Source organism: Callorhinus ursinus, unplaced genomic scaffold (assembly GCF_003265705.2).
Source record: "Callorhinus ursinus isolate GAN/ISIS: 27379988/994484 unplaced genomic scaffold, GSC_fseal_2.0 scaffold112, whole genome shotgun sequence".
NCBI classification, from domain to species: Eukaryota; Metazoa; Chordata; class Mammalia; order Carnivora; family Otariidae; genus Callorhinus; species Callorhinus ursinus.
The window spans coordinates 826,402-849,585 of record NW_027397174.1 but is presented as its reverse complement, the minus strand read 5'-3'; the positions used below and the strand labels follow the sequence as shown (position 1 = coordinate 849,585).

At 39.4% G+C, this 23,184-nt stretch overlaps 1 protein-coding gene and 1 pseudogene across 3 annotated transcripts in view; both read left to right on the top strand.

The window, feature by feature from the left end:
- TMLHE (trimethyllysine hydroxylase, epsilon) overlaps positions 1–20,713 on the top strand; it is a 136,104-nt gene extending 115,391 nt beyond the window's left edge. The window contains exons 7-9 of one of the 3 annotated variants that reach the window (XR_012377144.1): positions 13,521–13,659; positions 14,341–15,637; positions 18,582–20,708. Coding sequence is in view for 2 of the 3 variants with exons in the window: in XM_073889665.1 (XP_073745766.1) it covers positions 13,521–13,659; positions 14,341–14,472 (271 nt within the window). In the remaining variant the exon portion in view is untranslated. Of the gene's footprint in view, positions 1–13,520; positions 13,660–14,340 lie in introns of all 3 variants that reach the window. The other 2 variants (XM_073889665.1, XM_025862874.2) reach the window with 2 other exon arrangements.
- On the top strand, positions 10,435–11,605 carry LOC112816392 (ATP synthase F(1) complex subunit gamma, mitochondrial-like; annotated as a pseudogene).
- Positions 20,714–23,184: the final 2,471 nt, after the last annotated feature.

Genomic DNA, 23,184 nt, shown 5'->3' with positions numbered 1-23,184 from the left:
CTGATTGGGAAAAATATGCAGCCAAGAATACTCTCTCCAAAGGCAATCATTCAGAATGGAAGAAGAGATAGAATTTCCCAAACAAAAATGAAAGGGGTTTATGACCACTAAAGCAGCCCTGCAAGAAATATTAAAGGGGACTCTTTCAGTGGAAAGGAAAAGCCAAAAGTGACAGTATGAAAGTAGGAAACACAAACACAGTAAAAATGAATATTTCTATTTAAAAAATCAGTCAAGGAACTCACACAAAAAAAGGATGTAGGGGTGCCTGGGTGGCTCAGTTGGTTAAGCATCTGCCTTCAGCTCAGGTCATGATCCCAGGGTCCTGGGATCGAGCCCCTCTCCCTCTGCCTACTGCTCCTCCTGCTTGGGCTCTCTCTCCCTCTGCCAAATAAATAAAATCTTTTTTTAAAAGGATGTAAAATATCGCACCATATACCTAAAACGTGAAGAGAGGAAAAAAGAATGGGTTCAAACTTAAGTGACCATCAACTTAATATAGACTGTTATTTGCAGATGTTGTATACAAACCTAATGGTAACCACAAATCAAAAACCACTAGTAGATACACAAACAATAAAAAGAAAGGGAACCAAATATGTCATTAAAGAAAACCAGCAAAACATGAAAGAAAGATGAAAGGATCAGAAAAACTTCAGAAACAACCACAAAACAAGTAACAGAATGACAATAAATACATATCTGTCAATAATTACTTTAAAAGTAAAGGGACTAAATACTCCAGTCAAAAGACATAGGGTGACAGAGTGGATAAAAACACAAGACCTATCTATATGCTGTCTACAAGAGACTCATTTTAGACCTAAGGACACGTACAGGTTGAAAGTGAGGGCATGGAGGAATATTTATCATGCAGATGGTTGTCACAAAAATGCCAGAATAGCAATACTTATATAGGACAAAATAGATTTTAAAACAAAGACCATGACAAGACACAAAGCAGGTCACTATATAATAATAAAGGGGACAACCCAACATGAAGACATAACAGTAGTAACTATATATGCACCCAACATGGGAGCACCCAAATATATAAAATAGTTAATAACAAATATAAGGGAACTAGTCAATAGTAATACAATAATAGTAAGGGCCTTTAACACCCCATGTACATCAATGGACAGATCATCCAATCAGGAAATCAACAAGAGAACAATGGCTTTGAATGACACACTGTACCAGATGGATTTCACATAAATATATCCAGAACATTCCATCCTAAAAGAGCAGAATACACATTCTTTTCAGGTACACATGGAACATTCTCCAGAATAGATCACATATAAGGCCACAAAGCTAGTTTCAACAAATTCATAAATATCAAAGTCATACCATGCATCTTTTCTGACCACAATGCTTTAAAACTAGAAATCAACCACAAGAAAAATTCTGGAAAGAGCATAAATACATGTAGGTTAAATAACATGCTACTAAACAATAAATGGATCAACCAAAAAAATCAAAGAAGAAATTCAAAAGTACATGGAAACAAATTAAAATGAAAACACGACACTCCAAAATCTTTGGGATGCAAGAGGAAAGTTTATAGCACTACAGGCCTACCTACAGAAGCAAGAAAAATCTCAAATAAACAACCTAAACTTACACCTAAAGGAGCTAGAAAAGGAACTAGTGAAATGCAAAACCAGCAGAAGGAAGGAAATAATAAAGATTAGAGCAGAAATAAATGATACAGAAACTAAAAAAATAATAGATCAATGAAACCAGGAACTGGTTCTTTGAAAAGATCGACAAAATTCGTAAAACTCTAGGCACAGTTATAAAAAAAAAAGAGAGAGAGAAAGAACTCAATAAATACAATTACGAATGAAAGAGGAGAAATAATACCAACATCACAGAAATACAAACAATTGTGAGAGAACATTATGAAAAACTATATGCCAATAAATTGGACAACCTAGAAAAAATGGATAAATTCCTAGAAACATATAACCTACCAAAACTGAAGTAGGAAGAAGTAGAAAATTTGAAAAGACTAATTACCAGAAAGGATATTGAATCAGTAATCAAAAAACTCCCAATGAACAAAAGTTCAGGACCAGATGGTTTCACAGGCAAATTCTACCAAACATTTAAAGAAGAGTTAATATGTATTCTAGTCAAACTATTCCAAAAAATAGAAGAGCAAGTAAAACTTCCAAATTCATTCTATGAGGCCAGCATTACTCTGATACCAAAACCAAATAAAGACACCACTAAAAAAACAGAACTACAGGTGAATATCCCTGCTGAACATAGATGCAAAAATCCTCAACAAAATACTAGCAAACATAATACAACAATACATTCAAAAAATCATTCACTACAGTCAAGTGGGATTTATTCCTGGGTTGCAAGAGTGGTTCCATATTCACAAATCAATCAAAGTGATACATCATATCAATGAAAGAAAGGATAAAAACCATACAATCATTTCAATAGACACAGGAAAAGCATTTGACAAAGTACAACATCCATTCATGATAAAAACCCTCAACAAAGTAGGTTTAGAGGGAATATATGTCAACATAATAAAGGTTACATATGAAAAACCCACAATGAACATCATACTCAATGGGGGAAAACAGAGCTTTTCCCTTAAGGTCAGGAACAAGAAAGGGATGCCCACTCTCACCACTTTTATTCAACATAGTACTGGAAGTCCTAGCCACAGCAATTAGACAACAAAAAGAAATTAAAGGCATCCAAATTGATGAACTTCACTCTTTGCAGATGACAAAATACTCCATATTAGAATGCCCAAAAGACCACCAAAAAAACTACTAGTACTGATAAAGGAATTCAGTAAACTCACAGGATACAAAATTAATGGCAGAAATCTGTTGCATTCCTATACACTAACAATGAAGCAGCAGAAAGAGAAATTGAGAGAACCATCCCATTTACAAGTGCACCAAAAATAATAAGATACCTAAGAATAAACCTAACCAAGAGGTGAAAGACCTGCACTCTGAAAACTATAAAACACTGATGAAATTGAAGACAACACAAAGAAATGGAAAGACATTCCATGCTCATGGATTGGAAGAACAGATATTGTTAAAATGAATATACTGCCCAAAGCAATCTACACATTTAATACAACCCCTATCAAAATACTAACAGTATTTTTCACAGAGCTAGTACAAACCAATCCTAAAATTTGTATGGAACCACAAAAGACCCCAAAGAGCCAATACAACTTTTTAAAAGAAAAGAAAAGCTGGAGGTATCACAATGCCAGATTTCAAGTTATATTACAAAGCTATAGTGATCAAAACAGTATGGTACTGGCACAAAAGTAGACACATAGATCACTAGAACATAATAGAAAACCATGAAATAAACCCTAAATTATATAGTCAATTAATCTTTGACAAAGCAGGAAAGAATATCCAATGGGAAAAAGACAATCTCTTCAACAAATAGTATTGGGAAAACTGGACAGCAACATGCAAAAAAATGAAACTGGGCCACTTTCTTTCACCGTACATAAAAATAAACTCAAAAAATGGATTAAAGACCTAAAGGTGAGACCTGAAAGCATAAAAATCCTAGAAGAGAGCACAGGCAGTAATATCTCTGACATTGGCCATTGCAAAATTTTTCTAGGTATGTCTCCTGAGGCAAGGCAAGTAAAAGAAAAAAAAACTGTTGGGACTACATCAAAATGAACAGCTTCTGCACAGCAAAGAAAACAACAAAACTAAAAGGTAACCTACAGAATGGGAGAAGATATTGCAAATGACATATGCAATAAGGTTTGGTATCCAAAATATATAAACAACTTTTACAAATCAACACTCAAAAAACAAATAATCCAATTTTTAAATGGACAGACATTTTTCCAAAGAAGACATACAGATGGGCAACATACGTGAAAAGATGTTCAACATCACTCATCAGGGAAATGCAAATCAAAACTACAATGAGGTATCACACCTCACATGAGTCAGAATGGCTAAAATAAAAAACACTAGAAACAACAAGTGTTGGTGAAAATGTGGAGAAAAAGGAACACTCTTGCACCATTGGTGGGAATGCAAACTGCTACCGCCCCTGTGGAAAACAGTATGGAGGTTCCTCAAAAAATAAAAAATAGAACTACCCTACAATCCAGCAACTGTACTACTGGGTATTTACTCTCCCCCACAAAAAAAAAAAAAACCCACTAATTCAAAGGGATGCATGCATCCCAGTGTTTATTGCAACATTATTCACAATAGCCAGATTATGGAAGCAACCCAAGTATCCACTGATGGATGAATGGATAAAGAAGATGTGGTATATATATACAGTGGAATATGATTCAGCCACAAAAAGAATGAAATCTTGCCTTTTACAACAACATGGATGGAACTAGAGAATATAATGCTAAGCAAAGTAAGTCAGTCAGAGAAAGACAAATGCCATGATTTCACTCATATGTGGAATTTAAGAAACAAAGTAAACAAGCAAAAGAGAGAGACAAACCAAGAAAAAGACCCTTAACTATAGAGGATAAACTTGGTTACTAGAACAGATATCGGTGGCAGGATGGATGAAATAGGGGATGGGGAGTAAGGAGTGCACTTGTCAAGATGAGCACTGGGTAATGTATGGAATTGTTGAATCACTGTGTTGTACACCTGAAACTAATATAGCACTGTATGTTAACCATACTGGAATTAAACAATAAATGAATGAGTGACACTCCAATAAACAAATGTCCAGGACCAGACAGCTTCACTGGTTAATTCTGCCAAACTTTCAAAGAAGATTTTAATATTTATCCTTCTCAAACTCTTCCAAGAAATTGAAGAGGGAATGCTCCCAAACTCATTTTATGAGGCCAACATTACCCTGACACAAAGAATAAACAAGGACATCACAAAAAAAAAGAAAGAGAGAGAGAAAGAAGAAAAAAAAAGAAAGAAGAAGAAAAATAAAGAAAAAGGAAGGAAGGAAGGAAGGAAATAAATTATAGGTCAGTATCCCTCTGAACATAGATCCAAAAACGATCAACAAAATATTAGCAAATTAAATTCAACGATATCTTAGTAGATTCATACACCATGATCAAGTGGAATTTATCCCAATGATCCAAGGATGGTTCATGTTTATGGGTGACAAGATTTAATACATGGAAACCCCTAAAGAATCCACCAAAAAAAACTGTTAGAACTAATAAGCAAATTCAAGTTGCATGGTTCAAGAACAATATAAAAAATTTGGTTACATTTATATACACTAACAATGAATTATCAGGAAGAGAAATTAAGAAAACAACCCCACTTAAAATTGTATCAAAAACATTAAAATTCTTAGAAGTAAATTTAACCAAGAAAATAAAAGATTTATACACTGAAAACTATAAAGCATTGATGAAAGAAATAGAAGAAAACACTAATAAATGGAAATATATTCCATTCTCATGGATTGGAAGAATGAATAGTTAAAATTTCCATAAAATTTCCGTATTAGCCAGATTCAGTGCAATCCCTATCAAAATTCCAATGGTATTGTTCACAGAAATACAAGAAGCAATCCTAAAATTTGTATGGAAACGCAAAAGACCCAAATAGCCAACGCAATCTTAAGAAGAACAGATCTGGGGAGGAGAAGATGGCGGCAGACTAGGAGGACCCTAGCCTTGTCTCATCCCCACAAACACAACTAAATAACTATCAAATCATCCTAAATCCCGATGAATTGACCTGAAGATTGACAGAACAAACTACACAACTAAAGGGAGAGAAGAGACCACATTGAAGAAGGTAGGAATTGTGGAGATGTGGTTTAGGGAAGAAATGGATTACTGGTGCTGTGGAAGAGAGGGAGCTAAGGTCGTGGAGAAAGGTGAGAGAGAGAGGAGCACACGGGAAGGCACAAGGAGAACATTTCCCCAAAAGCCATTGGTTTGGAAAATGAGAGGGGCTTATTTTCATGAATTCTTGGAACCAGTGAGGCTTAAAGACTGGAGTTTTAAAATTCAGCAGGTTTGACTACAGTAGAGCCCAGAGGGCACAGCCCTGCTCCTGGAGAAAAGGCAGGCAGACAACCTGGGGCAGATAGCATGGAAACAGCCATTTGCAGAGTGTCTGGGACACACAGGTGGGAGATTATTTGCTCTTCTCAGAGCCCGTCCCTGAGAGGCAGCATTCAGGGAGATGCCTTTCTGGGAACAAAGGAGCTGGCTGACTCCATTGCCCAACCCCATCCCTCAGCATAAACACAGAGCCATTGGCAGGAGCCAGTGCAGCGCTAACACTGGCTGCCTAACTTGCATACACGAAGCCCCACACCCCTGCACTCTGGCAGGACTGCACTTCTCAGTCAAGCTTGTCTCAGTCCCAGCATTGCAGCCCCTCCCCCAGGAGACAAAACAAAAATCTCTGCCCACACCACATCTCCCAAACAGAGAGTTCTGCAGGGCCTCAGTTCTTGTGGAATTGGTGTCAGGTTTCATTTCACAAGCAGACCAGAGCAGACATAGTTAAAACTCACCACATTCAGGCCAGGGACCAAACACTGCCCACTGCAGGCAAGGAGAGCCTCTGTGCATGACTGGCTTGAAGGATAGAGCAGCCAAAACACAACAGCAGGGCACACAGTACACACACCAGAGACAATCCCTGAAGCTCCAGGGCCTGGACAGTACATGACCTCTTCTTCATACTTTCAAGAGCAGGAGACATAACTGGCTTTTCTAACACAGAGAAGAAGGCAGAGACTTAGACAAAATGCCAAGCTGGAGGAATTTATCCCAAATGAAAGAACAAGATAAGACCACAGCCAGAATCGCTTCTCGGCCTTTTGGCTGAGATCAAGTGAAGACCGCAGCCAGAGATCTAAGTGAAACAGATAAAAGTAACATGTCTGATGGAGAATTTAAGCAACAATCACTGGGCTTTAGAAAAGACTAGAAGATGTCAGTGAGTCCCTTACTCCAGACATAAAAGAATTTTTTATTTTTTTTTTCTAAAGATTTTATTTATTTATTTGAGAGAGAGAATGGTAGAGAGAGAGAACATGAGAGGGAAGAAGGTCAGAGGGAGAAGCAGACTCCCTGCTGAGCAGGGAGCCCGATGCAGGACTCGATCCGGGGACTCCAGGATCATGACCTGAGCCGAAGGCAGTCGCTTAACCAACTGAGCCACCCAGGCACCCGAGACATAAAAGAATTTTTTAAAAATCAGAGATGAAGAATGCAATAAATGAGACTGGAAACAGGCTTGATGCAATGAACAGCAGGCTGGAAGAAGCAAAGGAATGAATTAGTGACATAGAAGAAAAAATAATGGAAAATAATGAAGCTGGACAAAAGAGAGAAAGAAGAATTATGCAACATGAGAAAAGACTTAGAGAACTCAGTGACTCCATCATAACATTCATATTATAGGAGTCCCAGAAGAAGAGAAAGGAAACGGGGAAGGAAATTTATTTCAGAAATAATAGCTTAAAATTTCCCTAATCTGGGGAAGGAAACAGACATCCAGATCCAGGAGGCACAGAGAACTCCCATTAAAACCAACAAAAGCAGGCCAACACCAAGGCATATTGTAGTTAAATTTGGAAAATCTAGTGATAAAGAAAAAAATTTAAAAGCAGCAAGACAAAAGAAGTCCTTAATTTACAAGGGAAGACCCATAAGGTTAGCTGTAGACCTCTCCAGAAACTTGGCAAGTCAGAAAGGAGTGGCATGATATAGTCAATGTGCTGAATGGGAAAAAAAAAAAAATCTGTAGCCAAGAATACTCTCTCTAGCAAGGCTATCATTCAGAATAGAAGGAGAGATAGTTTCCCAGACAAACAAAAACTAAAGGAGTTAGTGACACCTAAACCAGCACTGCAAGAAATATTAAAGCAGATTCTTTGAGTGGAAAGGAGAGACCAAAAATGACAAAAAAAGGATCAGAGAAATTCTCCAGAAACAATGACAAAACAAGTAATAAAATGGCGATAAACATATAGCTATCAATAATTACTTGGAACGTAAATGGACTAAGCGCTCCAATCAAAAGGCATAGGGTGTCAAGAAACAAATAATCTGGTTGAAAAAAATGGGCAGAAGACAGGAATAGACATTTTTCCAAAGAAGATATATAGATGGCCAACAGAGACATAAAAAGATGCTCAACATCACTCATCAGGGAGATACAAATCAAAACCCCAATGAGATATCACTTCATACCAGTCAACCAGGAAGCAACAGGTGTTGGCGAGGATGTGGAGAAAGGGGAACCTTCTTACACTGTTGGTGGGAATGCAAGTTGGGTACAGCCACTTTGGAAAACAGTGTGGAGGTGCCTCAAAAAATTAAAAATAGAGGGCGCCTGGGTGGCTCAGTTGGTTAAGCGACTGCCTTTGGCTCAGGTCATGATCCTGGAGTCCCAGGATCGAGTCCCACATCGGGCTCCCTGCTCAGCAGGGAGTCTGCTTCTCCCTCTGACCCTCTTCCCTCTCGTGCTCTCTATCTCTCATTCTCTCTCTCTCAAATAAATAAATAAAATCTTTTAAAAAAAATTAAAAATAGAGCTACCCTATGACCCAGCAATTGCACTGCTGGGTATTTACCCCAAAGACACAGATGTAGTGAAAAGAAGAGCCACATGCACCCCAAAGTTCAGAGCAGCAATGTCCGCAATAGCCAAACTGTGGAAAGAGCCAAGATGCCCTTCAGCAGATGAGTGGATAAAGAAGATGTGGTCCATATATACAATGGAATATTACTCAGCCATCAGAAAGGATGAATACCCAACTTTTACATCAACTTAGATGGGACTGGAGGACATTATGCTAAGTGAAATAAGTCAAGCAGAGAAAGTCATATGGTTTCACTTATTTGTGGAACATCAAGAATAGCATGGAGGACATCGGGAGAAGGAAGGGAAAAATGAAGGGGGGGAGGTCGGAGGGGGAGACGAACCATGAGAGACTGTGGACTCTGAGAAACAAACTGAGGGTTCTAGAGGGGAGGTGGGGTGGGGAATGGGTTAGCCCAGTGATGAGTATTAAGGAGGGCAGGTACTGCATGGAGCACTGGGTGTTATACGAAAACAATGAATCATGGATCACTACATCAAAAACTAATAATGTATTGTATGGTGACTAACATAAAATTAAGTTAAAATAAAATAATAAAATAATCTCCTTTAACTTTTGAGAGTTTAATTATATTGTGTCTCAGTGTAGGTCTCTTTGGATTCCTCTTTTGGAGATCCTATGGGCTCCCTGGATGTAGCTGTCTCTTTCTCTAAGTTAGGATGGTTTTCTGTTATTTTTTCAGATAAGCTTTCTGACCCCTTTCTCTCTCTCTTCTCCTGGGACCCCTATAATGTGAATATTGGTCTGCTTGATGGAGTCTTATAATTCCCTTAAGCTATCTTCACTCTTTTTCATTATTTTTTCTTTTTGCTTCTCTGATTGAATGAATTCTTCCTTTCTGTCTTTGAGTTTGCTGATATTTTCTTCCACTTTATCTAGTCAGCTCTATTGACTTTTTCAACTTAGATATTGTCTTTTTCAGCTTTGATTTCTGTTTGGTACTTTTTAATATTTTCTGTCTCATTGTTGAAATTCTCACTTTGTCACGCATTGGTCTCCTGACTTTGGTAAGCATCTTTTGACCATTATTTTAAATTCTTTATCAGATAAATCACTTATCTCCATTTTATTAGGGTCTGTTTCTGGAGTTTTATCTTGTTGTTTTGTTTAAAACATATTCTTCTGTTTCTTCATTTTTCTTTCCCTCTGTGTTGGTTTCTGCATATTAGATACAACAGCCACCTCTCCCAGTCTTGATAGAGTGGTCTTGTGTAAGAGATGAACCTTATCATTCAGCTCAGCCTTAGCTCTTGGCTGTTGCTCAAACCTTTGTGATTTTCCAAGCCACTTTCTGTGGTTTTAATGGCTTCCAGTGTGTCAAGACCTGTCAGTCTCCCAAAGGGGAGGATCTTAGTCAGCACCTAGATGGAGGCTGATTGGAAGCCAGACCCTTGGTTAACAGCTTTTAAAGTATGCATGCAGACTTCTTTCCAGGAAAGACTGGGAGCTGGACATTTCTGTATGCTCCCTTTGCACTGAGCTTTGGGTAGATAGCCAATTAAGAAGCATTTCTTTGTTACTGTCCCATGGAATCTGGAACTAAAACCCCACTGGCTGCCAGAGCCAGGTGATCAAGGGGTGTATCCCCTGGACAGCAGCCACAAAAGCCAGAATGGTAGGCATGTATACAAGCTCATTCCAGGAATATACCAATGACCTGAGTGGGCCAGAGGGAGAATGTGCAGATGGTGCCCACTGGCTTTCTTCATCTCTGGGGAGGATTGCAGTCTGTCCCTAGATGTGTGCCAAAATAGAAGCCTGACCTTCAAGAAGCAGCTTTTAAAGAATGCAATAGGCTTTTTATAGAGAAAGACTAGGATATGGGTGTTTCTGTCTGCTATCTCTGTACTAGACCTGAGTTTTCCACAGTGAGTCTTCATAAGCCCATTAAAAATTGTTTCAAGCTGGGCCGGTACCACCATGTTCTCTCGGGCAGGCGTCGCTGGGCTCTCGGCCTGCGCCGTGCAGCCACAATGGATCCAAGTTTGAAATATGACAAATTTAAAAGATATTACCAGGCAACCAAAGTCAATCAAAAACATCCAGAAAGTCACCAAGTCTATGAAAGTGGTAGCAGCAGCAAAATATGCCCGAGCTGAGCGGGAGCTGAAACCAGCTCAAGGATATGGGATAGGATCTTTGACTCTGTATGAAAAAGCTCATATTAAGGTGCCTGAAGACAAGAAGAAACACCTCCTTATTGGCGTGTCCTCAGATCGAGGGCTCTGTGGTGCTATTCATTCCTCGGTTGCTAAACAGATGAAAAGTGAGGTGGCCACACTCCACAGCAGCTGGGAAAGAAGTCATGCTTGTTGGAATTGGTGATAAAATCAGGGGTATACTTCATAGGATTCACTCTGACCAGTTTCTGGTGTCCTTCAAAGAAGTGGGAAGAAAACCTCCTACTTTGGGGGTTGCATCCGTCATTGCCCTTGAACTACTAAATTCTGGATATGGATTTGAAGGGTCTATCATCTTTATCAGTTCAGGTCTGTCGTCTCCTACAAGACAGAAGAAACGCCCATCTTTTCCCTTGAAATCGTTGCAAGTGCTGAGAGCATGAGTATCTATGATGATATTGATGCTGACATGCTGCAGAATTACCAAGAATACAGTTTGGCCAACATCATCTACCATTATCTAAAGGAATCCACCACGAGTGAGCAAAGTGCCAGGATGATGGCCATGGACAACGCTAGCAAGAACACTTCCGAGATGATTGACAAACTGACCTTGACATTCAATCGCACCCGCCAGGCTGTCATCACGAAAGAGTTGATTGAAATCATTTCCAGTGCAGCAGCTCTGGATTAATGAAAACCAAGTTTCATCCTCAGACAAGAGATAAAGAAGGAAAATTCAGCCAGTTGATTTTATTTTTAGCTTACTGCTGTCCTTGTCAGAAGAAATTGTTGGTCCATTGTTTAAACTACTAAAGACAGCAAGATGTTTGTAAATTATCTTAAAATAAACAACTTACCGAAAGAAAAAAAAAGAACTGTTTCTTTGTGTTCTATAACCTGGTGGGTCTCATGGATGCAAGCTTCATTGTCTTTCAAAGCTAGGTGTTTTGGGGGCCCATCCCTCATGCAGACATCTTAAAAGTTTGGGCACTAAATGTTGAGTCCAAACTCTTCACTCCTCAAGGAGAAGCTTGGAGTTGTGAACTTCCTTCTGGTTGCTGCATCAGGGATGGGTTTATGATAAAATTGTGTTTCAGCATTTTCTACCCATTTTGATGTGGGTTTTTTTTTCTTATTTACCCAATGTGTGTAGGAGTCACTCAGCTAGTTTCTGGATTTCTTTCAGAAGGAATTGTCCCAGGTGTAGCTGTAGATTTGGTATGTGCATGGGGGGAGGTGATTTTGGGAGATTTCTATGTTGACATCATGGACCAGACCACCAGCATTATTTGTATTAGTCCCAAACTGGAAACCACTCAAATATCTATCAACAGTAGAATGGATGAATAAATTGTGGTAGAGTCACACAATAAAATTCTATACAGCATGAAGGATAAATGATCTACTACTATATAACAACAATGATGAATCTCCTAAATATAATATTAAATGAAAGAATCCAGACACAAAGGAGTACAAGCAAAACTAATCTTTGGTGACAGAAGTCATGATGGTAGTTATCCTTGGGTTAGGGGAAAGACAAGGTGGAAAAGGGGTACAAGGGAGTGTTCTGGGGTGTGGGTAATGATCTATTTATTGGCCTGGATGCTAGTGATATGGATGTGTTCACATCATGAAAATACATCAAGCTTAAGATTTGTGTACTTTTCCGTATACGTACTATACTTCAGTAAAAGATTAATTTACCTTAAGTAAAAAAGAAATCCTTTAAGAAAAAAAGAAAGCCTTTAGCAAAGGCTTTTCAGTGACTTCCCATAGTACTCAGAATAAAACCCAAAATCCTTACCATGGCCTATAAGGCTATACATGATCTGGCCCATGGCTGCCTCCTCCACATTATTCCTTATCATTATTCCCCTTGCTTACTCAGCTCCAGCCACATGGCCTTCTTGCTGTTCTGCAAACATAATAAAAACTCCTTTCCATCCTAATGCTTTGTACTTGCTCTTCCCTTTGCCTGGAACACTCCTCTCAGCTTGTCACATTGTTGGTTTCTTATCATATAGGTAACAACTCAAATGTCACTTCTTCAAAAAAGTCCTCACTCAACATACTCCATCTGAAATAGACTACCCAGTCACTTTTTATCACAGTACATTATTTTTTCTTTCTAACATCTGTAACTAGATATGTATTTATTACTTGTTCATCATTTGTCTTTCTTAATAGAATGTAAACTCCCCAAAGGCTGGGATCGTGTCTGCTATGTTCATCACTGTATCTTTAACACCTGACACCACCTAGCACATAGCAGCTGCTCATGTAAATGTTAGAGTTGAATGAATGAGTGAAGATCACTGAGTATTCTGTCCAGTAGGTCTGTAGCTTGGCTTTTCCCCACAAAGAGAAGCACCTGAGAAGTTCTGAGTCATTCTGCTAAAAAGAAAGCCTTGTTAGTATAACCTCTCTTGCCAACCTCAGCTTAGTGAATAGAAAGCTCAGATCTTTCCCCAGTGCTTCTGTAAAATTTGACCAAGAGAATGTACTTTAGGTAAAACATCATATCCTAAGATGGAAGAAACCAGCTAGAACTTACTTCTATCTCCTACCCCCAGATTCTCCAAAGGGGGGGGGAAAAATACATGGTCAACAGGCAGCAGGGCTCCTCTCTGCAATCCTATATCCCCAAGAGAACATTGACTTATTCTCACCTTATCTCTAGGACAAGTAATGAATATAGACAAAGCCTTATATAAAATTGCTCAATAAGCAATAGGTGTCTTTAACATGTGTTTGAGAATATCTTTTCTTCTCATGATTTCATCTTAGATACAACAACTATGACAGAGCTGTCATCAATACTGTACCTTATGATGTTGTCCATCGTTGGTATACAGCACACCGGACTCTGACAGTAGAGTTGAGGAGACCTGAGAATGAGTTTTGGGTCAAACTAAAGCCTGGCAGGGTGGGTGCCAAGTTCTAAAGATGTCAAGTAAGCTTGTTATACTGAAGCAGTGAATAATGGGTACTTCCTTAATATGTGAGTCACAGTCTTGCAAAGGTGAAAATGAAAAGAATCCTGGGTATTGGCTCTGATCCTGCCACTCACTGAATGACCTGGAAGCAGGTCCCACACCATATGTAGGCATCAGTGACTCAGTGGCTCTATATGTATAATGAGGGGTTGAACTAGATAATCCCTAAGTGTCCTGCCAGCTTTATATGATTTTTTTTTTGCTCTTGATAGCCTCTGAATGAATAATGTCTTCAGCTTAGCATAAAACATAATGAAATAGTTTAACTTTTTAAGAAAGTGTATATTAAAAATTAAACAGAAAAGAAAATGAAGCCAGTTATCTGATTTTCTTTGATAAGAGAATAATTACTCAAGAAACATGAGCTTCTCAAGTACAGGGCCTAATTACCTGCTGTTGCTTTTGTAACTTCCACCCAGCCTACTACAGGGCTATGCACATCCTAATTTCCAAATGTTTGTTTAATCTCAAAAAGAAAGATACCTCATTGAATTTTAACTAGAGAACAACCTAAAGCTTTTCTTTTAAGTGGTCTCTTCTGATTTAGAATTCCTTTGGTCTGCTTTTGTTCTGATGGTGTTTTTTTTTTCTCTCTTTTTGCCCATTCACAGGTCCTATTTATAGACAACTGGCGTGTCCTACATGGCAGGGAATCGTTTACTGGCTACCGCCAACTCTGTGGCTGCTATTTAACAAGGGATGATGTATTAAACACTGCTCGTCTCTTGGGGCTTCAGGCTTAAAATTGACAGCATTAGGATTATGGACACACCTGGCACCCTGGCTACCAGAATTTCATATCAGCAAAGTAATATTGTATCAAAACCTACTTCAAATTGTCTCTTTATCTCATCACACAAAACATAAATTGCAACTAGATCAGTTAGAAAGAAATGCATTTTAGGAACAAAGTCTTTGTAAAGCAGCAGTTTGCAAAATGTTTAGTCTTAAGACACCTTAGCACTCTTAAAAGTCATTGAGGACCCCAAAGTGTTCTTGGATGTGGGTTATATCTATTGATACTAACTGTAATAGATATTAAGACTGAGAAATGTTTAAAATTCAAGAACACAAAATCACACATCCCTCAGTATCAGAGAGATGGCATCATCACATGCCATATAGCTTTTGGAAGAGCCCTCTGTACATTTGTGAGATAAGAATGAAAAAGGTAAATATCATCTTAGTGTCATTATAAAAAATATTATTTAACCCACAGGCCCACTGAAAGGGGCTCAAGAATCCCTCCAGGTGTTTTCAGACCACTCTTTAAGAACCAGTGGGCTGGAGGATACCTTAAGACAGTCCTTTACATAGACCTGTGGATTAAAGAGTTCAGCTGAAGCCATAGATTTATATCTACAGTGTCCTAGAACTACAGATATTGTAGAAATTGCTTGATAGCACAAGCTCAGTGATAAGGTAGTAACTGAATATAAACATTGTTTTATCTTACAAGAAGGGTTATCTCCATCCAAGACATCTCTTGAAGAATTAAACTAGGAAGCCACAATAGCTCCTGTGGAACAGATCCATCCATTCAATAATTGTGTGAGGGATAGTTGCAGAAAGTTTTTAGAGACTTCTGAGGTTCCATATGATAATTCATATATATACACATATACCACAAGAGAGTACAGAGGGTTAGTCTGTAAGACTGTTCAGTGAACTCATCATGACAGATGATGTGCCTCCAAAGAACTGGAAATTACTATCCAACCTTGCATTTTTGCTTTTGATGGAATTTAGGATGCAATCTGTTTCCTCCATTTCTGCTGATCTTTTTTTTCTTTTCTTAAAATATTATACATGTTAATTGCTAAGATTTGCCTCGGTTAAGTATAACGCCTTGTTTCTTTTATTTTTTAGTGGCTCCCTTTATATATGGATGGAGAGACAGAGAGATGGGTATGAGGCTTATTTCATTGAAAGTGAAGCTGTACAATAACTGCATTGACCACTGTAGAATGATGAAAGAGAATCCAGGCTAGGATGTGCAGAAGAGGGAAAAAAAGGCATCATTAGTGGGGATAGAAGTCACAAACTCAGTACTCTGACAGAGAATAGAGTCTAATCTGATGTTCACAAAGAGTCCCTAGTTCACGTTTAGTAGTTTATGCATTATCTTATTGACTCATCCAGTGCTCTAAAATATGTTCTCAAAATATTTCTGCATTTTATTGTACTATTTAGGAATCTTTAGGGGTCTTCATGAAATTTCTTGTCCTTGGTTCAAAGGATTGATAATGAAGCCTAGGTCTTAAAGAACATACCCATTAGCAATCAGAACAGAAGTAACATTTTAACATGCAATCTCTTCTCCCTATTGTTAGGTACTCCTAAAATATGTCACCATTAGTCTTCCTCAGGATATTTATCCTTTTTGAAATTTTGCTTAACTTAGCCTTGAAAATTACATTTTAACTGTGGTCAGCATTGATTTATAACAAGCAATGGACATATTCAGGGTCCTGGAGAGATAAGGATACAGATCAATCTTCTCCCTCACCGAAGGACTTCCTTTACCTTCTGTTTCTGCTGGGACCTTGATTCATTAATTATTTCACCCTCATTTTCCTAAATTTTCAATCCATACTTTTCTATAATGTACTCCCTTCAGAGGAAGAAAGAGGAAAGGGAATTATTTGAGTGCTGATCATGGTGCATTGAAAACTTTCTTTGTAAAATGTTTCTTTTTTTACATCTCTGTCTGGTGTCCCTGAATATATAAGCATGGGTCCACGTCTACCAAGCTCAGTGTTGTGGAGTTACTTTTACCTTTTGCTAAGGTGGGATGGGCTCAGTAGGGTCAGGAGCACAACACCTAACATAGTTTTTTCATAATACAAATTTGTTGGAATAAGAATAAAATAATGAATCCTTTTCAAACAAATTTACCAGATATTACCATGTTCTCTATAAGGATGTCCTTTTGTGTTTGGCAGTTAACCAGCACTGAATTTTGTCTACCTTCATCTAGAGTGACAAACCATTCAAGTGTGTTCAGGACTGAGGGGTTTCCTGGGCTGCAGAACTTAGTGTTAAAACTGGGGAATCCCACATAAACCAGGACTATTGGTCTCCCTACCTTCTGCCTGCTAGCAATGTCTTTTTCTTTAGTGTTCATCAGCGGTTCTTATTTCTGTCCAAGTGCTTGTGAATCACAACCTGTGTAGTCTATGATGAAAAGGAAAAAAGATGTATGAACTGTGGTGTGTTGTGCTGGTTCCCAAAGGAGACCGGCAGCTGCAGCATCATTTGAGCACTTGTTAGAAATGAAAATTCTCAGGCCCCACACCGGACCTACTAAATCAGAAACTGTGGGGGTGGAAGCCAGCAGTTTGTGTTTTAGCAAGCCCTCCAGGGGATTATGGTGCCTGCCAAAGTTTGAGAACCACTGAAGGGAAGAGCCTTGTTGCTAAGCTCTAGGCCCTATTTTGAGCTAGAGTTTCTTCTTCATTTTAAAATGGAGGCCTTGGACAGGGCAACATCTAAAGGTTCTGTCACTGTAATTTTGTTTGACCTCATAGCTTAAGTTTTCTCATATGAGCAGAGTAAGGAAAATACCTACCCCACAGGTTCTTCTAGCAAATTTGTGATTATTAAATAAGATGTTTGCAGCACATAATGATAACCAATAACAATAACTAACTTTCATGGTGCTTTCCATGTGCCAGACACTGTTATAACTGCTTTTAATCCCCACACAACCCTACCCCTATGTTATAAATGAAGAAATAGAGGTAATGAGAGATTAAATGGTTTAGCCAAGGTTACATGGCTAAATAAGTGTCAGAGTTTGGATTAGAATTTCGAAAATCTGGCCACAGAGACAGTGCTTTTAATTAATATGCCATATTCCAAAATAAATGTTAATGCCTTCCCCCTTGTCCTTATTCCAACAATATTTACAGTCTAGCTAACCATTCATAGATAGTAATCATCATCTGCACTCTTAAGTTCCTTCCAATAAAATCCTAAAAGAACCATGAGAATATCTACATGTTTTGCAAACAGTTTATAAATATCCACCAAACCCCCTACTTTTTTAAAAAACAAAGTGTTATTCACATTCTCTAATTCTACTTCTTCCAAAGGTAGAAACTTGATGATAGAATGACAGAAAGAAATCAATCCATTCAGCATCTTTCCTTCTTTCCACACTCTTGCAAAATATGTCAGTTGTTAGGATCAAAACCATATTATAGGACATATTCATATCACTGGCCCAGGAAGCTCTTGGGCATATTAGAGATCCACTCACACAGCCAGCTGGTGGCTTAGTCGTGAAGTCAGGCCATGTCAGTGTCCTTGCCTCCTTAGGCCTACAACTCACCAGAGCCAAAGACCCTGGCAGATATGGTTGTAGTTCTTTTTTTGTTCTTTTCTGTTGTTGTCAGATCTACATTCAGGGGTTGGTGGGTTTGTGGGTAGTTTATCCTACTCTTTGGCTTTAAGCAGTGGGCCTGGCTTTTGTCTTCCATCTTGCTAAGAATACTTTTGGACCACTCAGAGTATAAAGTCTTAGCTTGATTAATGGAATCCAAGCTTCCTTTCTGGAAAAAATCATCAGGCATCTTTTACAATTGTGAAAATCATCTTAAGCCATGTTGGTGTGTATCATATAGTTTCATAGTGGTGTTCTAACCTACTTTTTATGGGTAGATAAGCATGGTAATTTATCCTGTGCATAAGTAAAGATCACAGGGTCAATGCTATGTGAACCTATGAAGTCAGTGAAGGTTTTTCTCTTCTAGCCACACCTTTCTCTATGGTCTATCCTTTGTCCCATCAATGATGGCCACTCCCTCCAGTTCAGGTACTCAGTATCCTCTTACCTTCTGCTTTCTAGATCCCTCTCTGATGCCTTGACTGAGTCAATGTAGTGTCATAGAAAGATCATGGACTTGGACAAAACTGGGCTTGAATTCCATCTTTGCCTCTGACTAGCCTGGTGAATTTGGAGAAGTCACTTTCGTTCCTTGGGCCTCTTTTTCTTCATCTGCAAAATAAGGCTTATAAATGTCATCTACCTGCTAAAGCTGTGATGAAGAATGAAATGAGGTCTTGTGCAGAAAGTGTGTACCACAGTGAGCAGCACACAATAAATACTCAGTAGTGGTTTATTTTTGTCACCAGTGTTATTTGAGCAAATAAGAGGGAACAAGGTGAGTCTGTGTGTTTGATAGAAATCAGCATTCTACTTAGAGGGAAGGAGAAAAGCAATGAGAGTCAGACTTGGAGAAGTATGTGGAAATGCTAGGGGTAAGGGAGAGTAGACAGGTCATGAAATGTACACATATTGGCAGAGCATTCAAGCACAACCTGAGGGTTTATAGATAGGAAGTTGGTTTGAGTAGGTGATGCAGGAGCTGAGAGCTGAAAGGGTTAATGGATCAGAGAGAGAGGTCAGAGGATGGATCAGAGAGCTTGATGAGACAAGAAGAGTCTGGAGTAGTTTAGGGAGAGTGGCTTAATAACAAAGGTGATAGGATGAATGAGGCAGGTAGGAAGATACCTATGCCTGCCGTGATGTATAGTTAAGGTAGAACACATACTTACACATGTAACTTCACCATCTCCCAAAACCCCAGTGAAACTACTATAAAATGATATTTAAAATGATTGGAAGGGCAGGAAAGGAGGCAACAACTAAATTTTGAATGCTGAAAAGCAGATGGATGAATAGTAATTGACTTAGCAGACCCAGAAAGGTCACAAAGAATCTTAAACCCTTAGTGGGAGAAACCAAAAACCAACCTCATTTTTTACCCCCTTTTCCACCCCACCCCACAAGAATCTTCAAAGGCTGAAATATGTAACTCTGGAAGTGGAGGTGGGTAGTGGGCACCAAAATAACGAGGTTTGTTTAAAAACTGTTTAAGAATTTCCAAACCCCCTCCTGCATTTGATACCTGACTAAACTGAGGATCTGGCCTTTCCCTGCCCTGACAGAAATCTGGAGTGTTAGTCCCTGAAATGCAGAGGACTCTGGACTAGGAGCCAAAGGCTGGAATCTCATCTTAAAAACAGAAGAGTTAATTAGAGATATGCATCCTGAAAGCTGTAAATCCCCATTCTTCTCCACCCCAGACTCTAAAATTCTTGCAGCTGAAAGGTTCTTCTGTGAGCCATTTGACCAACTCAAGAGAAAAATATCTGAGGATATTGACAATAAAGGGTCCCCAGAAAGAACCCAGCTGAAATACTCTATGGTGAGTCTCTTTGTATGCTATTGTGAGGGAGACAGGAGGAGGAGGAGACCCATCCAGTTGAGAATATTTATTATTAGAAATACAGGGGAGAGCTAAGATGGCAGCATAGCAAGAGGACCCTAGGCTTCTCTCATCCCTCAAACACAACTAGATATCAAATCATTCTAAATGCCCCAGAAATTAACCTGAAGACTGAGAGAATAAACTACACAATTAAAGGGAGAGAAGACACTACATCAAAGAAGGTAGAAAGTGTGGAGATGTGATTTGGAGGAGAAATAGATCACAGGAGCTGCAAAGGAAAGGGAGCTGTGGTTGCGGAGAAAGGCAAGAGAGAGAGCAGCACACAAGGAGAACACTTCCCCCAAAGCCATTGGCTAGGAAAAGTAGAGGGGCTGATTTTTGTGAGTTCTTCCAACCAGCAGGGTTTAAAGACTGGAGTTTCAAAGGTTGGTGGGCTTTGCTGGGATAGAACCTTGAGGGCACTACCCTACTCCTGAAGAGAAGGCAGGCAAACAACCCAGGGGCAGATGGCATTGAAACAGCCATCTGAGGAATGCCTGGGGCACACGGTGGGGGGGGGGATATTTGCTCTTCTTGGAGAGTGTCCCTGGTCCCTGAGAGGTAGCATTCATTGAGACACATTTCTGGGGACAAAGGAGCCAGCTGGTGCCATTTCCCTCCCCCACCCCTCAGCATAAATGCAGAGCCACCTGCAGAGGGCAGTTTGGCCCCAGCACTGGTTGCCTAGCCTGCTTGCTCCAGGTCTCACACCCCTGCATTCTGGCACAACTACCCTTCTCAGTCAAACCTGCTCAGTCCCAGCATGGTGAGACCCTCCCCTAGAAGACCAGTGCAGGCCCCTCCCACACCATGTCCCCAAAACCTGGAGATTTAAAAGTCAGCAGGCTACGCTGGGCTAGAGCCCAAAGGGCACAGTGATGTTTCTGGAGAGAAGGCAGGCAAACAACCCAGAGGCAGACAGTATGGAAACAGCAATCTGAAAAACACCTGGTTCACATGGTGGGTGATGGTGGGGATTATTCACTCTTCTTGGGGTGCATTCCCTGAGAGCAGTGGGCACAGAGACCCCTTTCTGGGGACAAAGGAGCTGGCTGGTGCCATTGCCTTCCCTCACCCCTCAGCATAAACACAGAACCACCTTTAGTAAATAGCACAGTGCCAACACTGGCTGCCTAACCTGCTTACACCAGGTCCCACACCCCTGTGCTCTGCTGCTGCTGCCCTTCTTGGTCAAGTTTGCCTCAGTCCCAGCCCGGTGGCCCCTTCCCCAAAAGACCAGCAGAAACTCCCACCCACACCATGTCTCCTTACCAGAGAGTTCTGCAAGGCTTCAGTTCTAGTGGAAGTGGTATCAGGTCTCATTTAACAAGCAGACCAGAGCACACCTAGTTAAAACTCACCACATTCTGGTCAGGGTCCAAACACTGCCCACTGCAGGCAAAGGGAAACTCTGCAGACAACTGGCCTTAAGTATAGAGCAGCCAAAACACAGCAGAATGCATGCAGCACACACCAGAGACATTCCCTGAGGTGCCAGGCCCTGGACACTATATGACCTTTTCTTCATAAAACCATTACTCTCAGGAGGAGGAAACATAACAGGCTTATCTAACACAGAGAAGAAGACAGAGACTTAGAAAAAAAAAAAATCCCAGGACAGAGGAATTCATCCCAAGTGAAAAAACAAGATAAGGTCATACCAGAGATCTAAGTGAAACAAAGATAACATGCTTGATGGAGAATTTAAAGCAACAATCATAAGAATACTTGCTGGGCTTAAGTAAAGAATAGAAGACTTCAGGGAGACCCTTTCAACAGAGATAAAAGAGTTAAAAAACAATCAGAAATGAAAAAATGCAATAACTAAGATTTGAAATACACTTGATGCAAAAAACACAAGGATGGAAGAAGCAGAGGAATGAGTAAGTGATATGGAAGATAAAATAATGAAGCTGAAAAAAGAATCATGGAACACAAGAGTAGAATTAGGGAACTCAGCGATTCCATCAAAAAATAACATGCATATTATAGGAGATCCCCAAGAAGGAAAGAAAAAGGGACAGAACATTTATTTGAGGAAATAATAGCTGAAAATTTCCCTGATCTGGGGAAGGAAACAGACATCCAGATCCATGAAGCACAGAGAATTTTGATCAAAATCAACAAAAGCAGGCCAATACCAAGGCATATTGTAGTTAAATTTGGAAAATCTAGTGATAAAAAATTTTAAAAGCAGCAAGACAAAAGACATACTTCACTTATAAGGGAAAATCCATAAGGCTAGCTGGGGATTTCTCAACAGAAACATGGCAAGCCAAGAGGGAGTGGCATGTATATTCAACGTACTGAGTGGGAAAAATCTGCAGCCAGGAAGCCCTATCCAGGAAGGCTATCATTCAGAATAGAAGGAGAAATTAAGAGTTTCCCAGACAAACAAAAACTAAAGGAGTTTGTGACCACTAAACCAGTCCTGCAAGAAATATATAGGGAACTCTTTGAGTGGAAAGGAGAGAGACCAAAAGTGACAAAGACAAGAAAGGATCAGAGAAAATCTCCAGAAACAATGAAAAACAAGTAATAAAATGGCACTAAATACATATCTATCAAAATATGATAACCTCATATCCTAACCTGCTTACACCAGGTCCCACACTCCTGTGCTCTGCTGCTACTGCCCTTCTTGGTCAAATTTGCCTTGAGACCCTCCCCTAGAAGACCTATGGACTAAATGCTACAATCAAAAGACATAGACTAAATGCTCCAATCAAAAGACATAGGGTGTCAGAATGGATTAAAAAAAAACAAGACCCATCTATATGCTGCTAACAAGAGACTCATTTTAGACTGAGAGACATCTGTAGATTGAAAGTGAGGGTGGTGGAGAAATATTTATCATGCAAATGGAGGTCAAAAGAAAGCCAGAGTGGCAGTACTTATATCAGACAAACTGCACTTTAAACCAAAGACTATAACAAGAGATAAGGAAGGGCACTATATCATAATAAAGGGGACAATCCAACAAGAAGATCTAACAATTGTAAATATTTATACACCCAATTTGGAAGCACCCAAATATATAAAACAATAACAAACCTAAAGGAACTCACTGATAATAATACAACAATAATGGGGGCTTTAACATCCCACTTACAGCAATGGACAGATCATCTAAGCAGAAAATCAATAAGGAAAAATAGCTTTGAATGACACACTGGA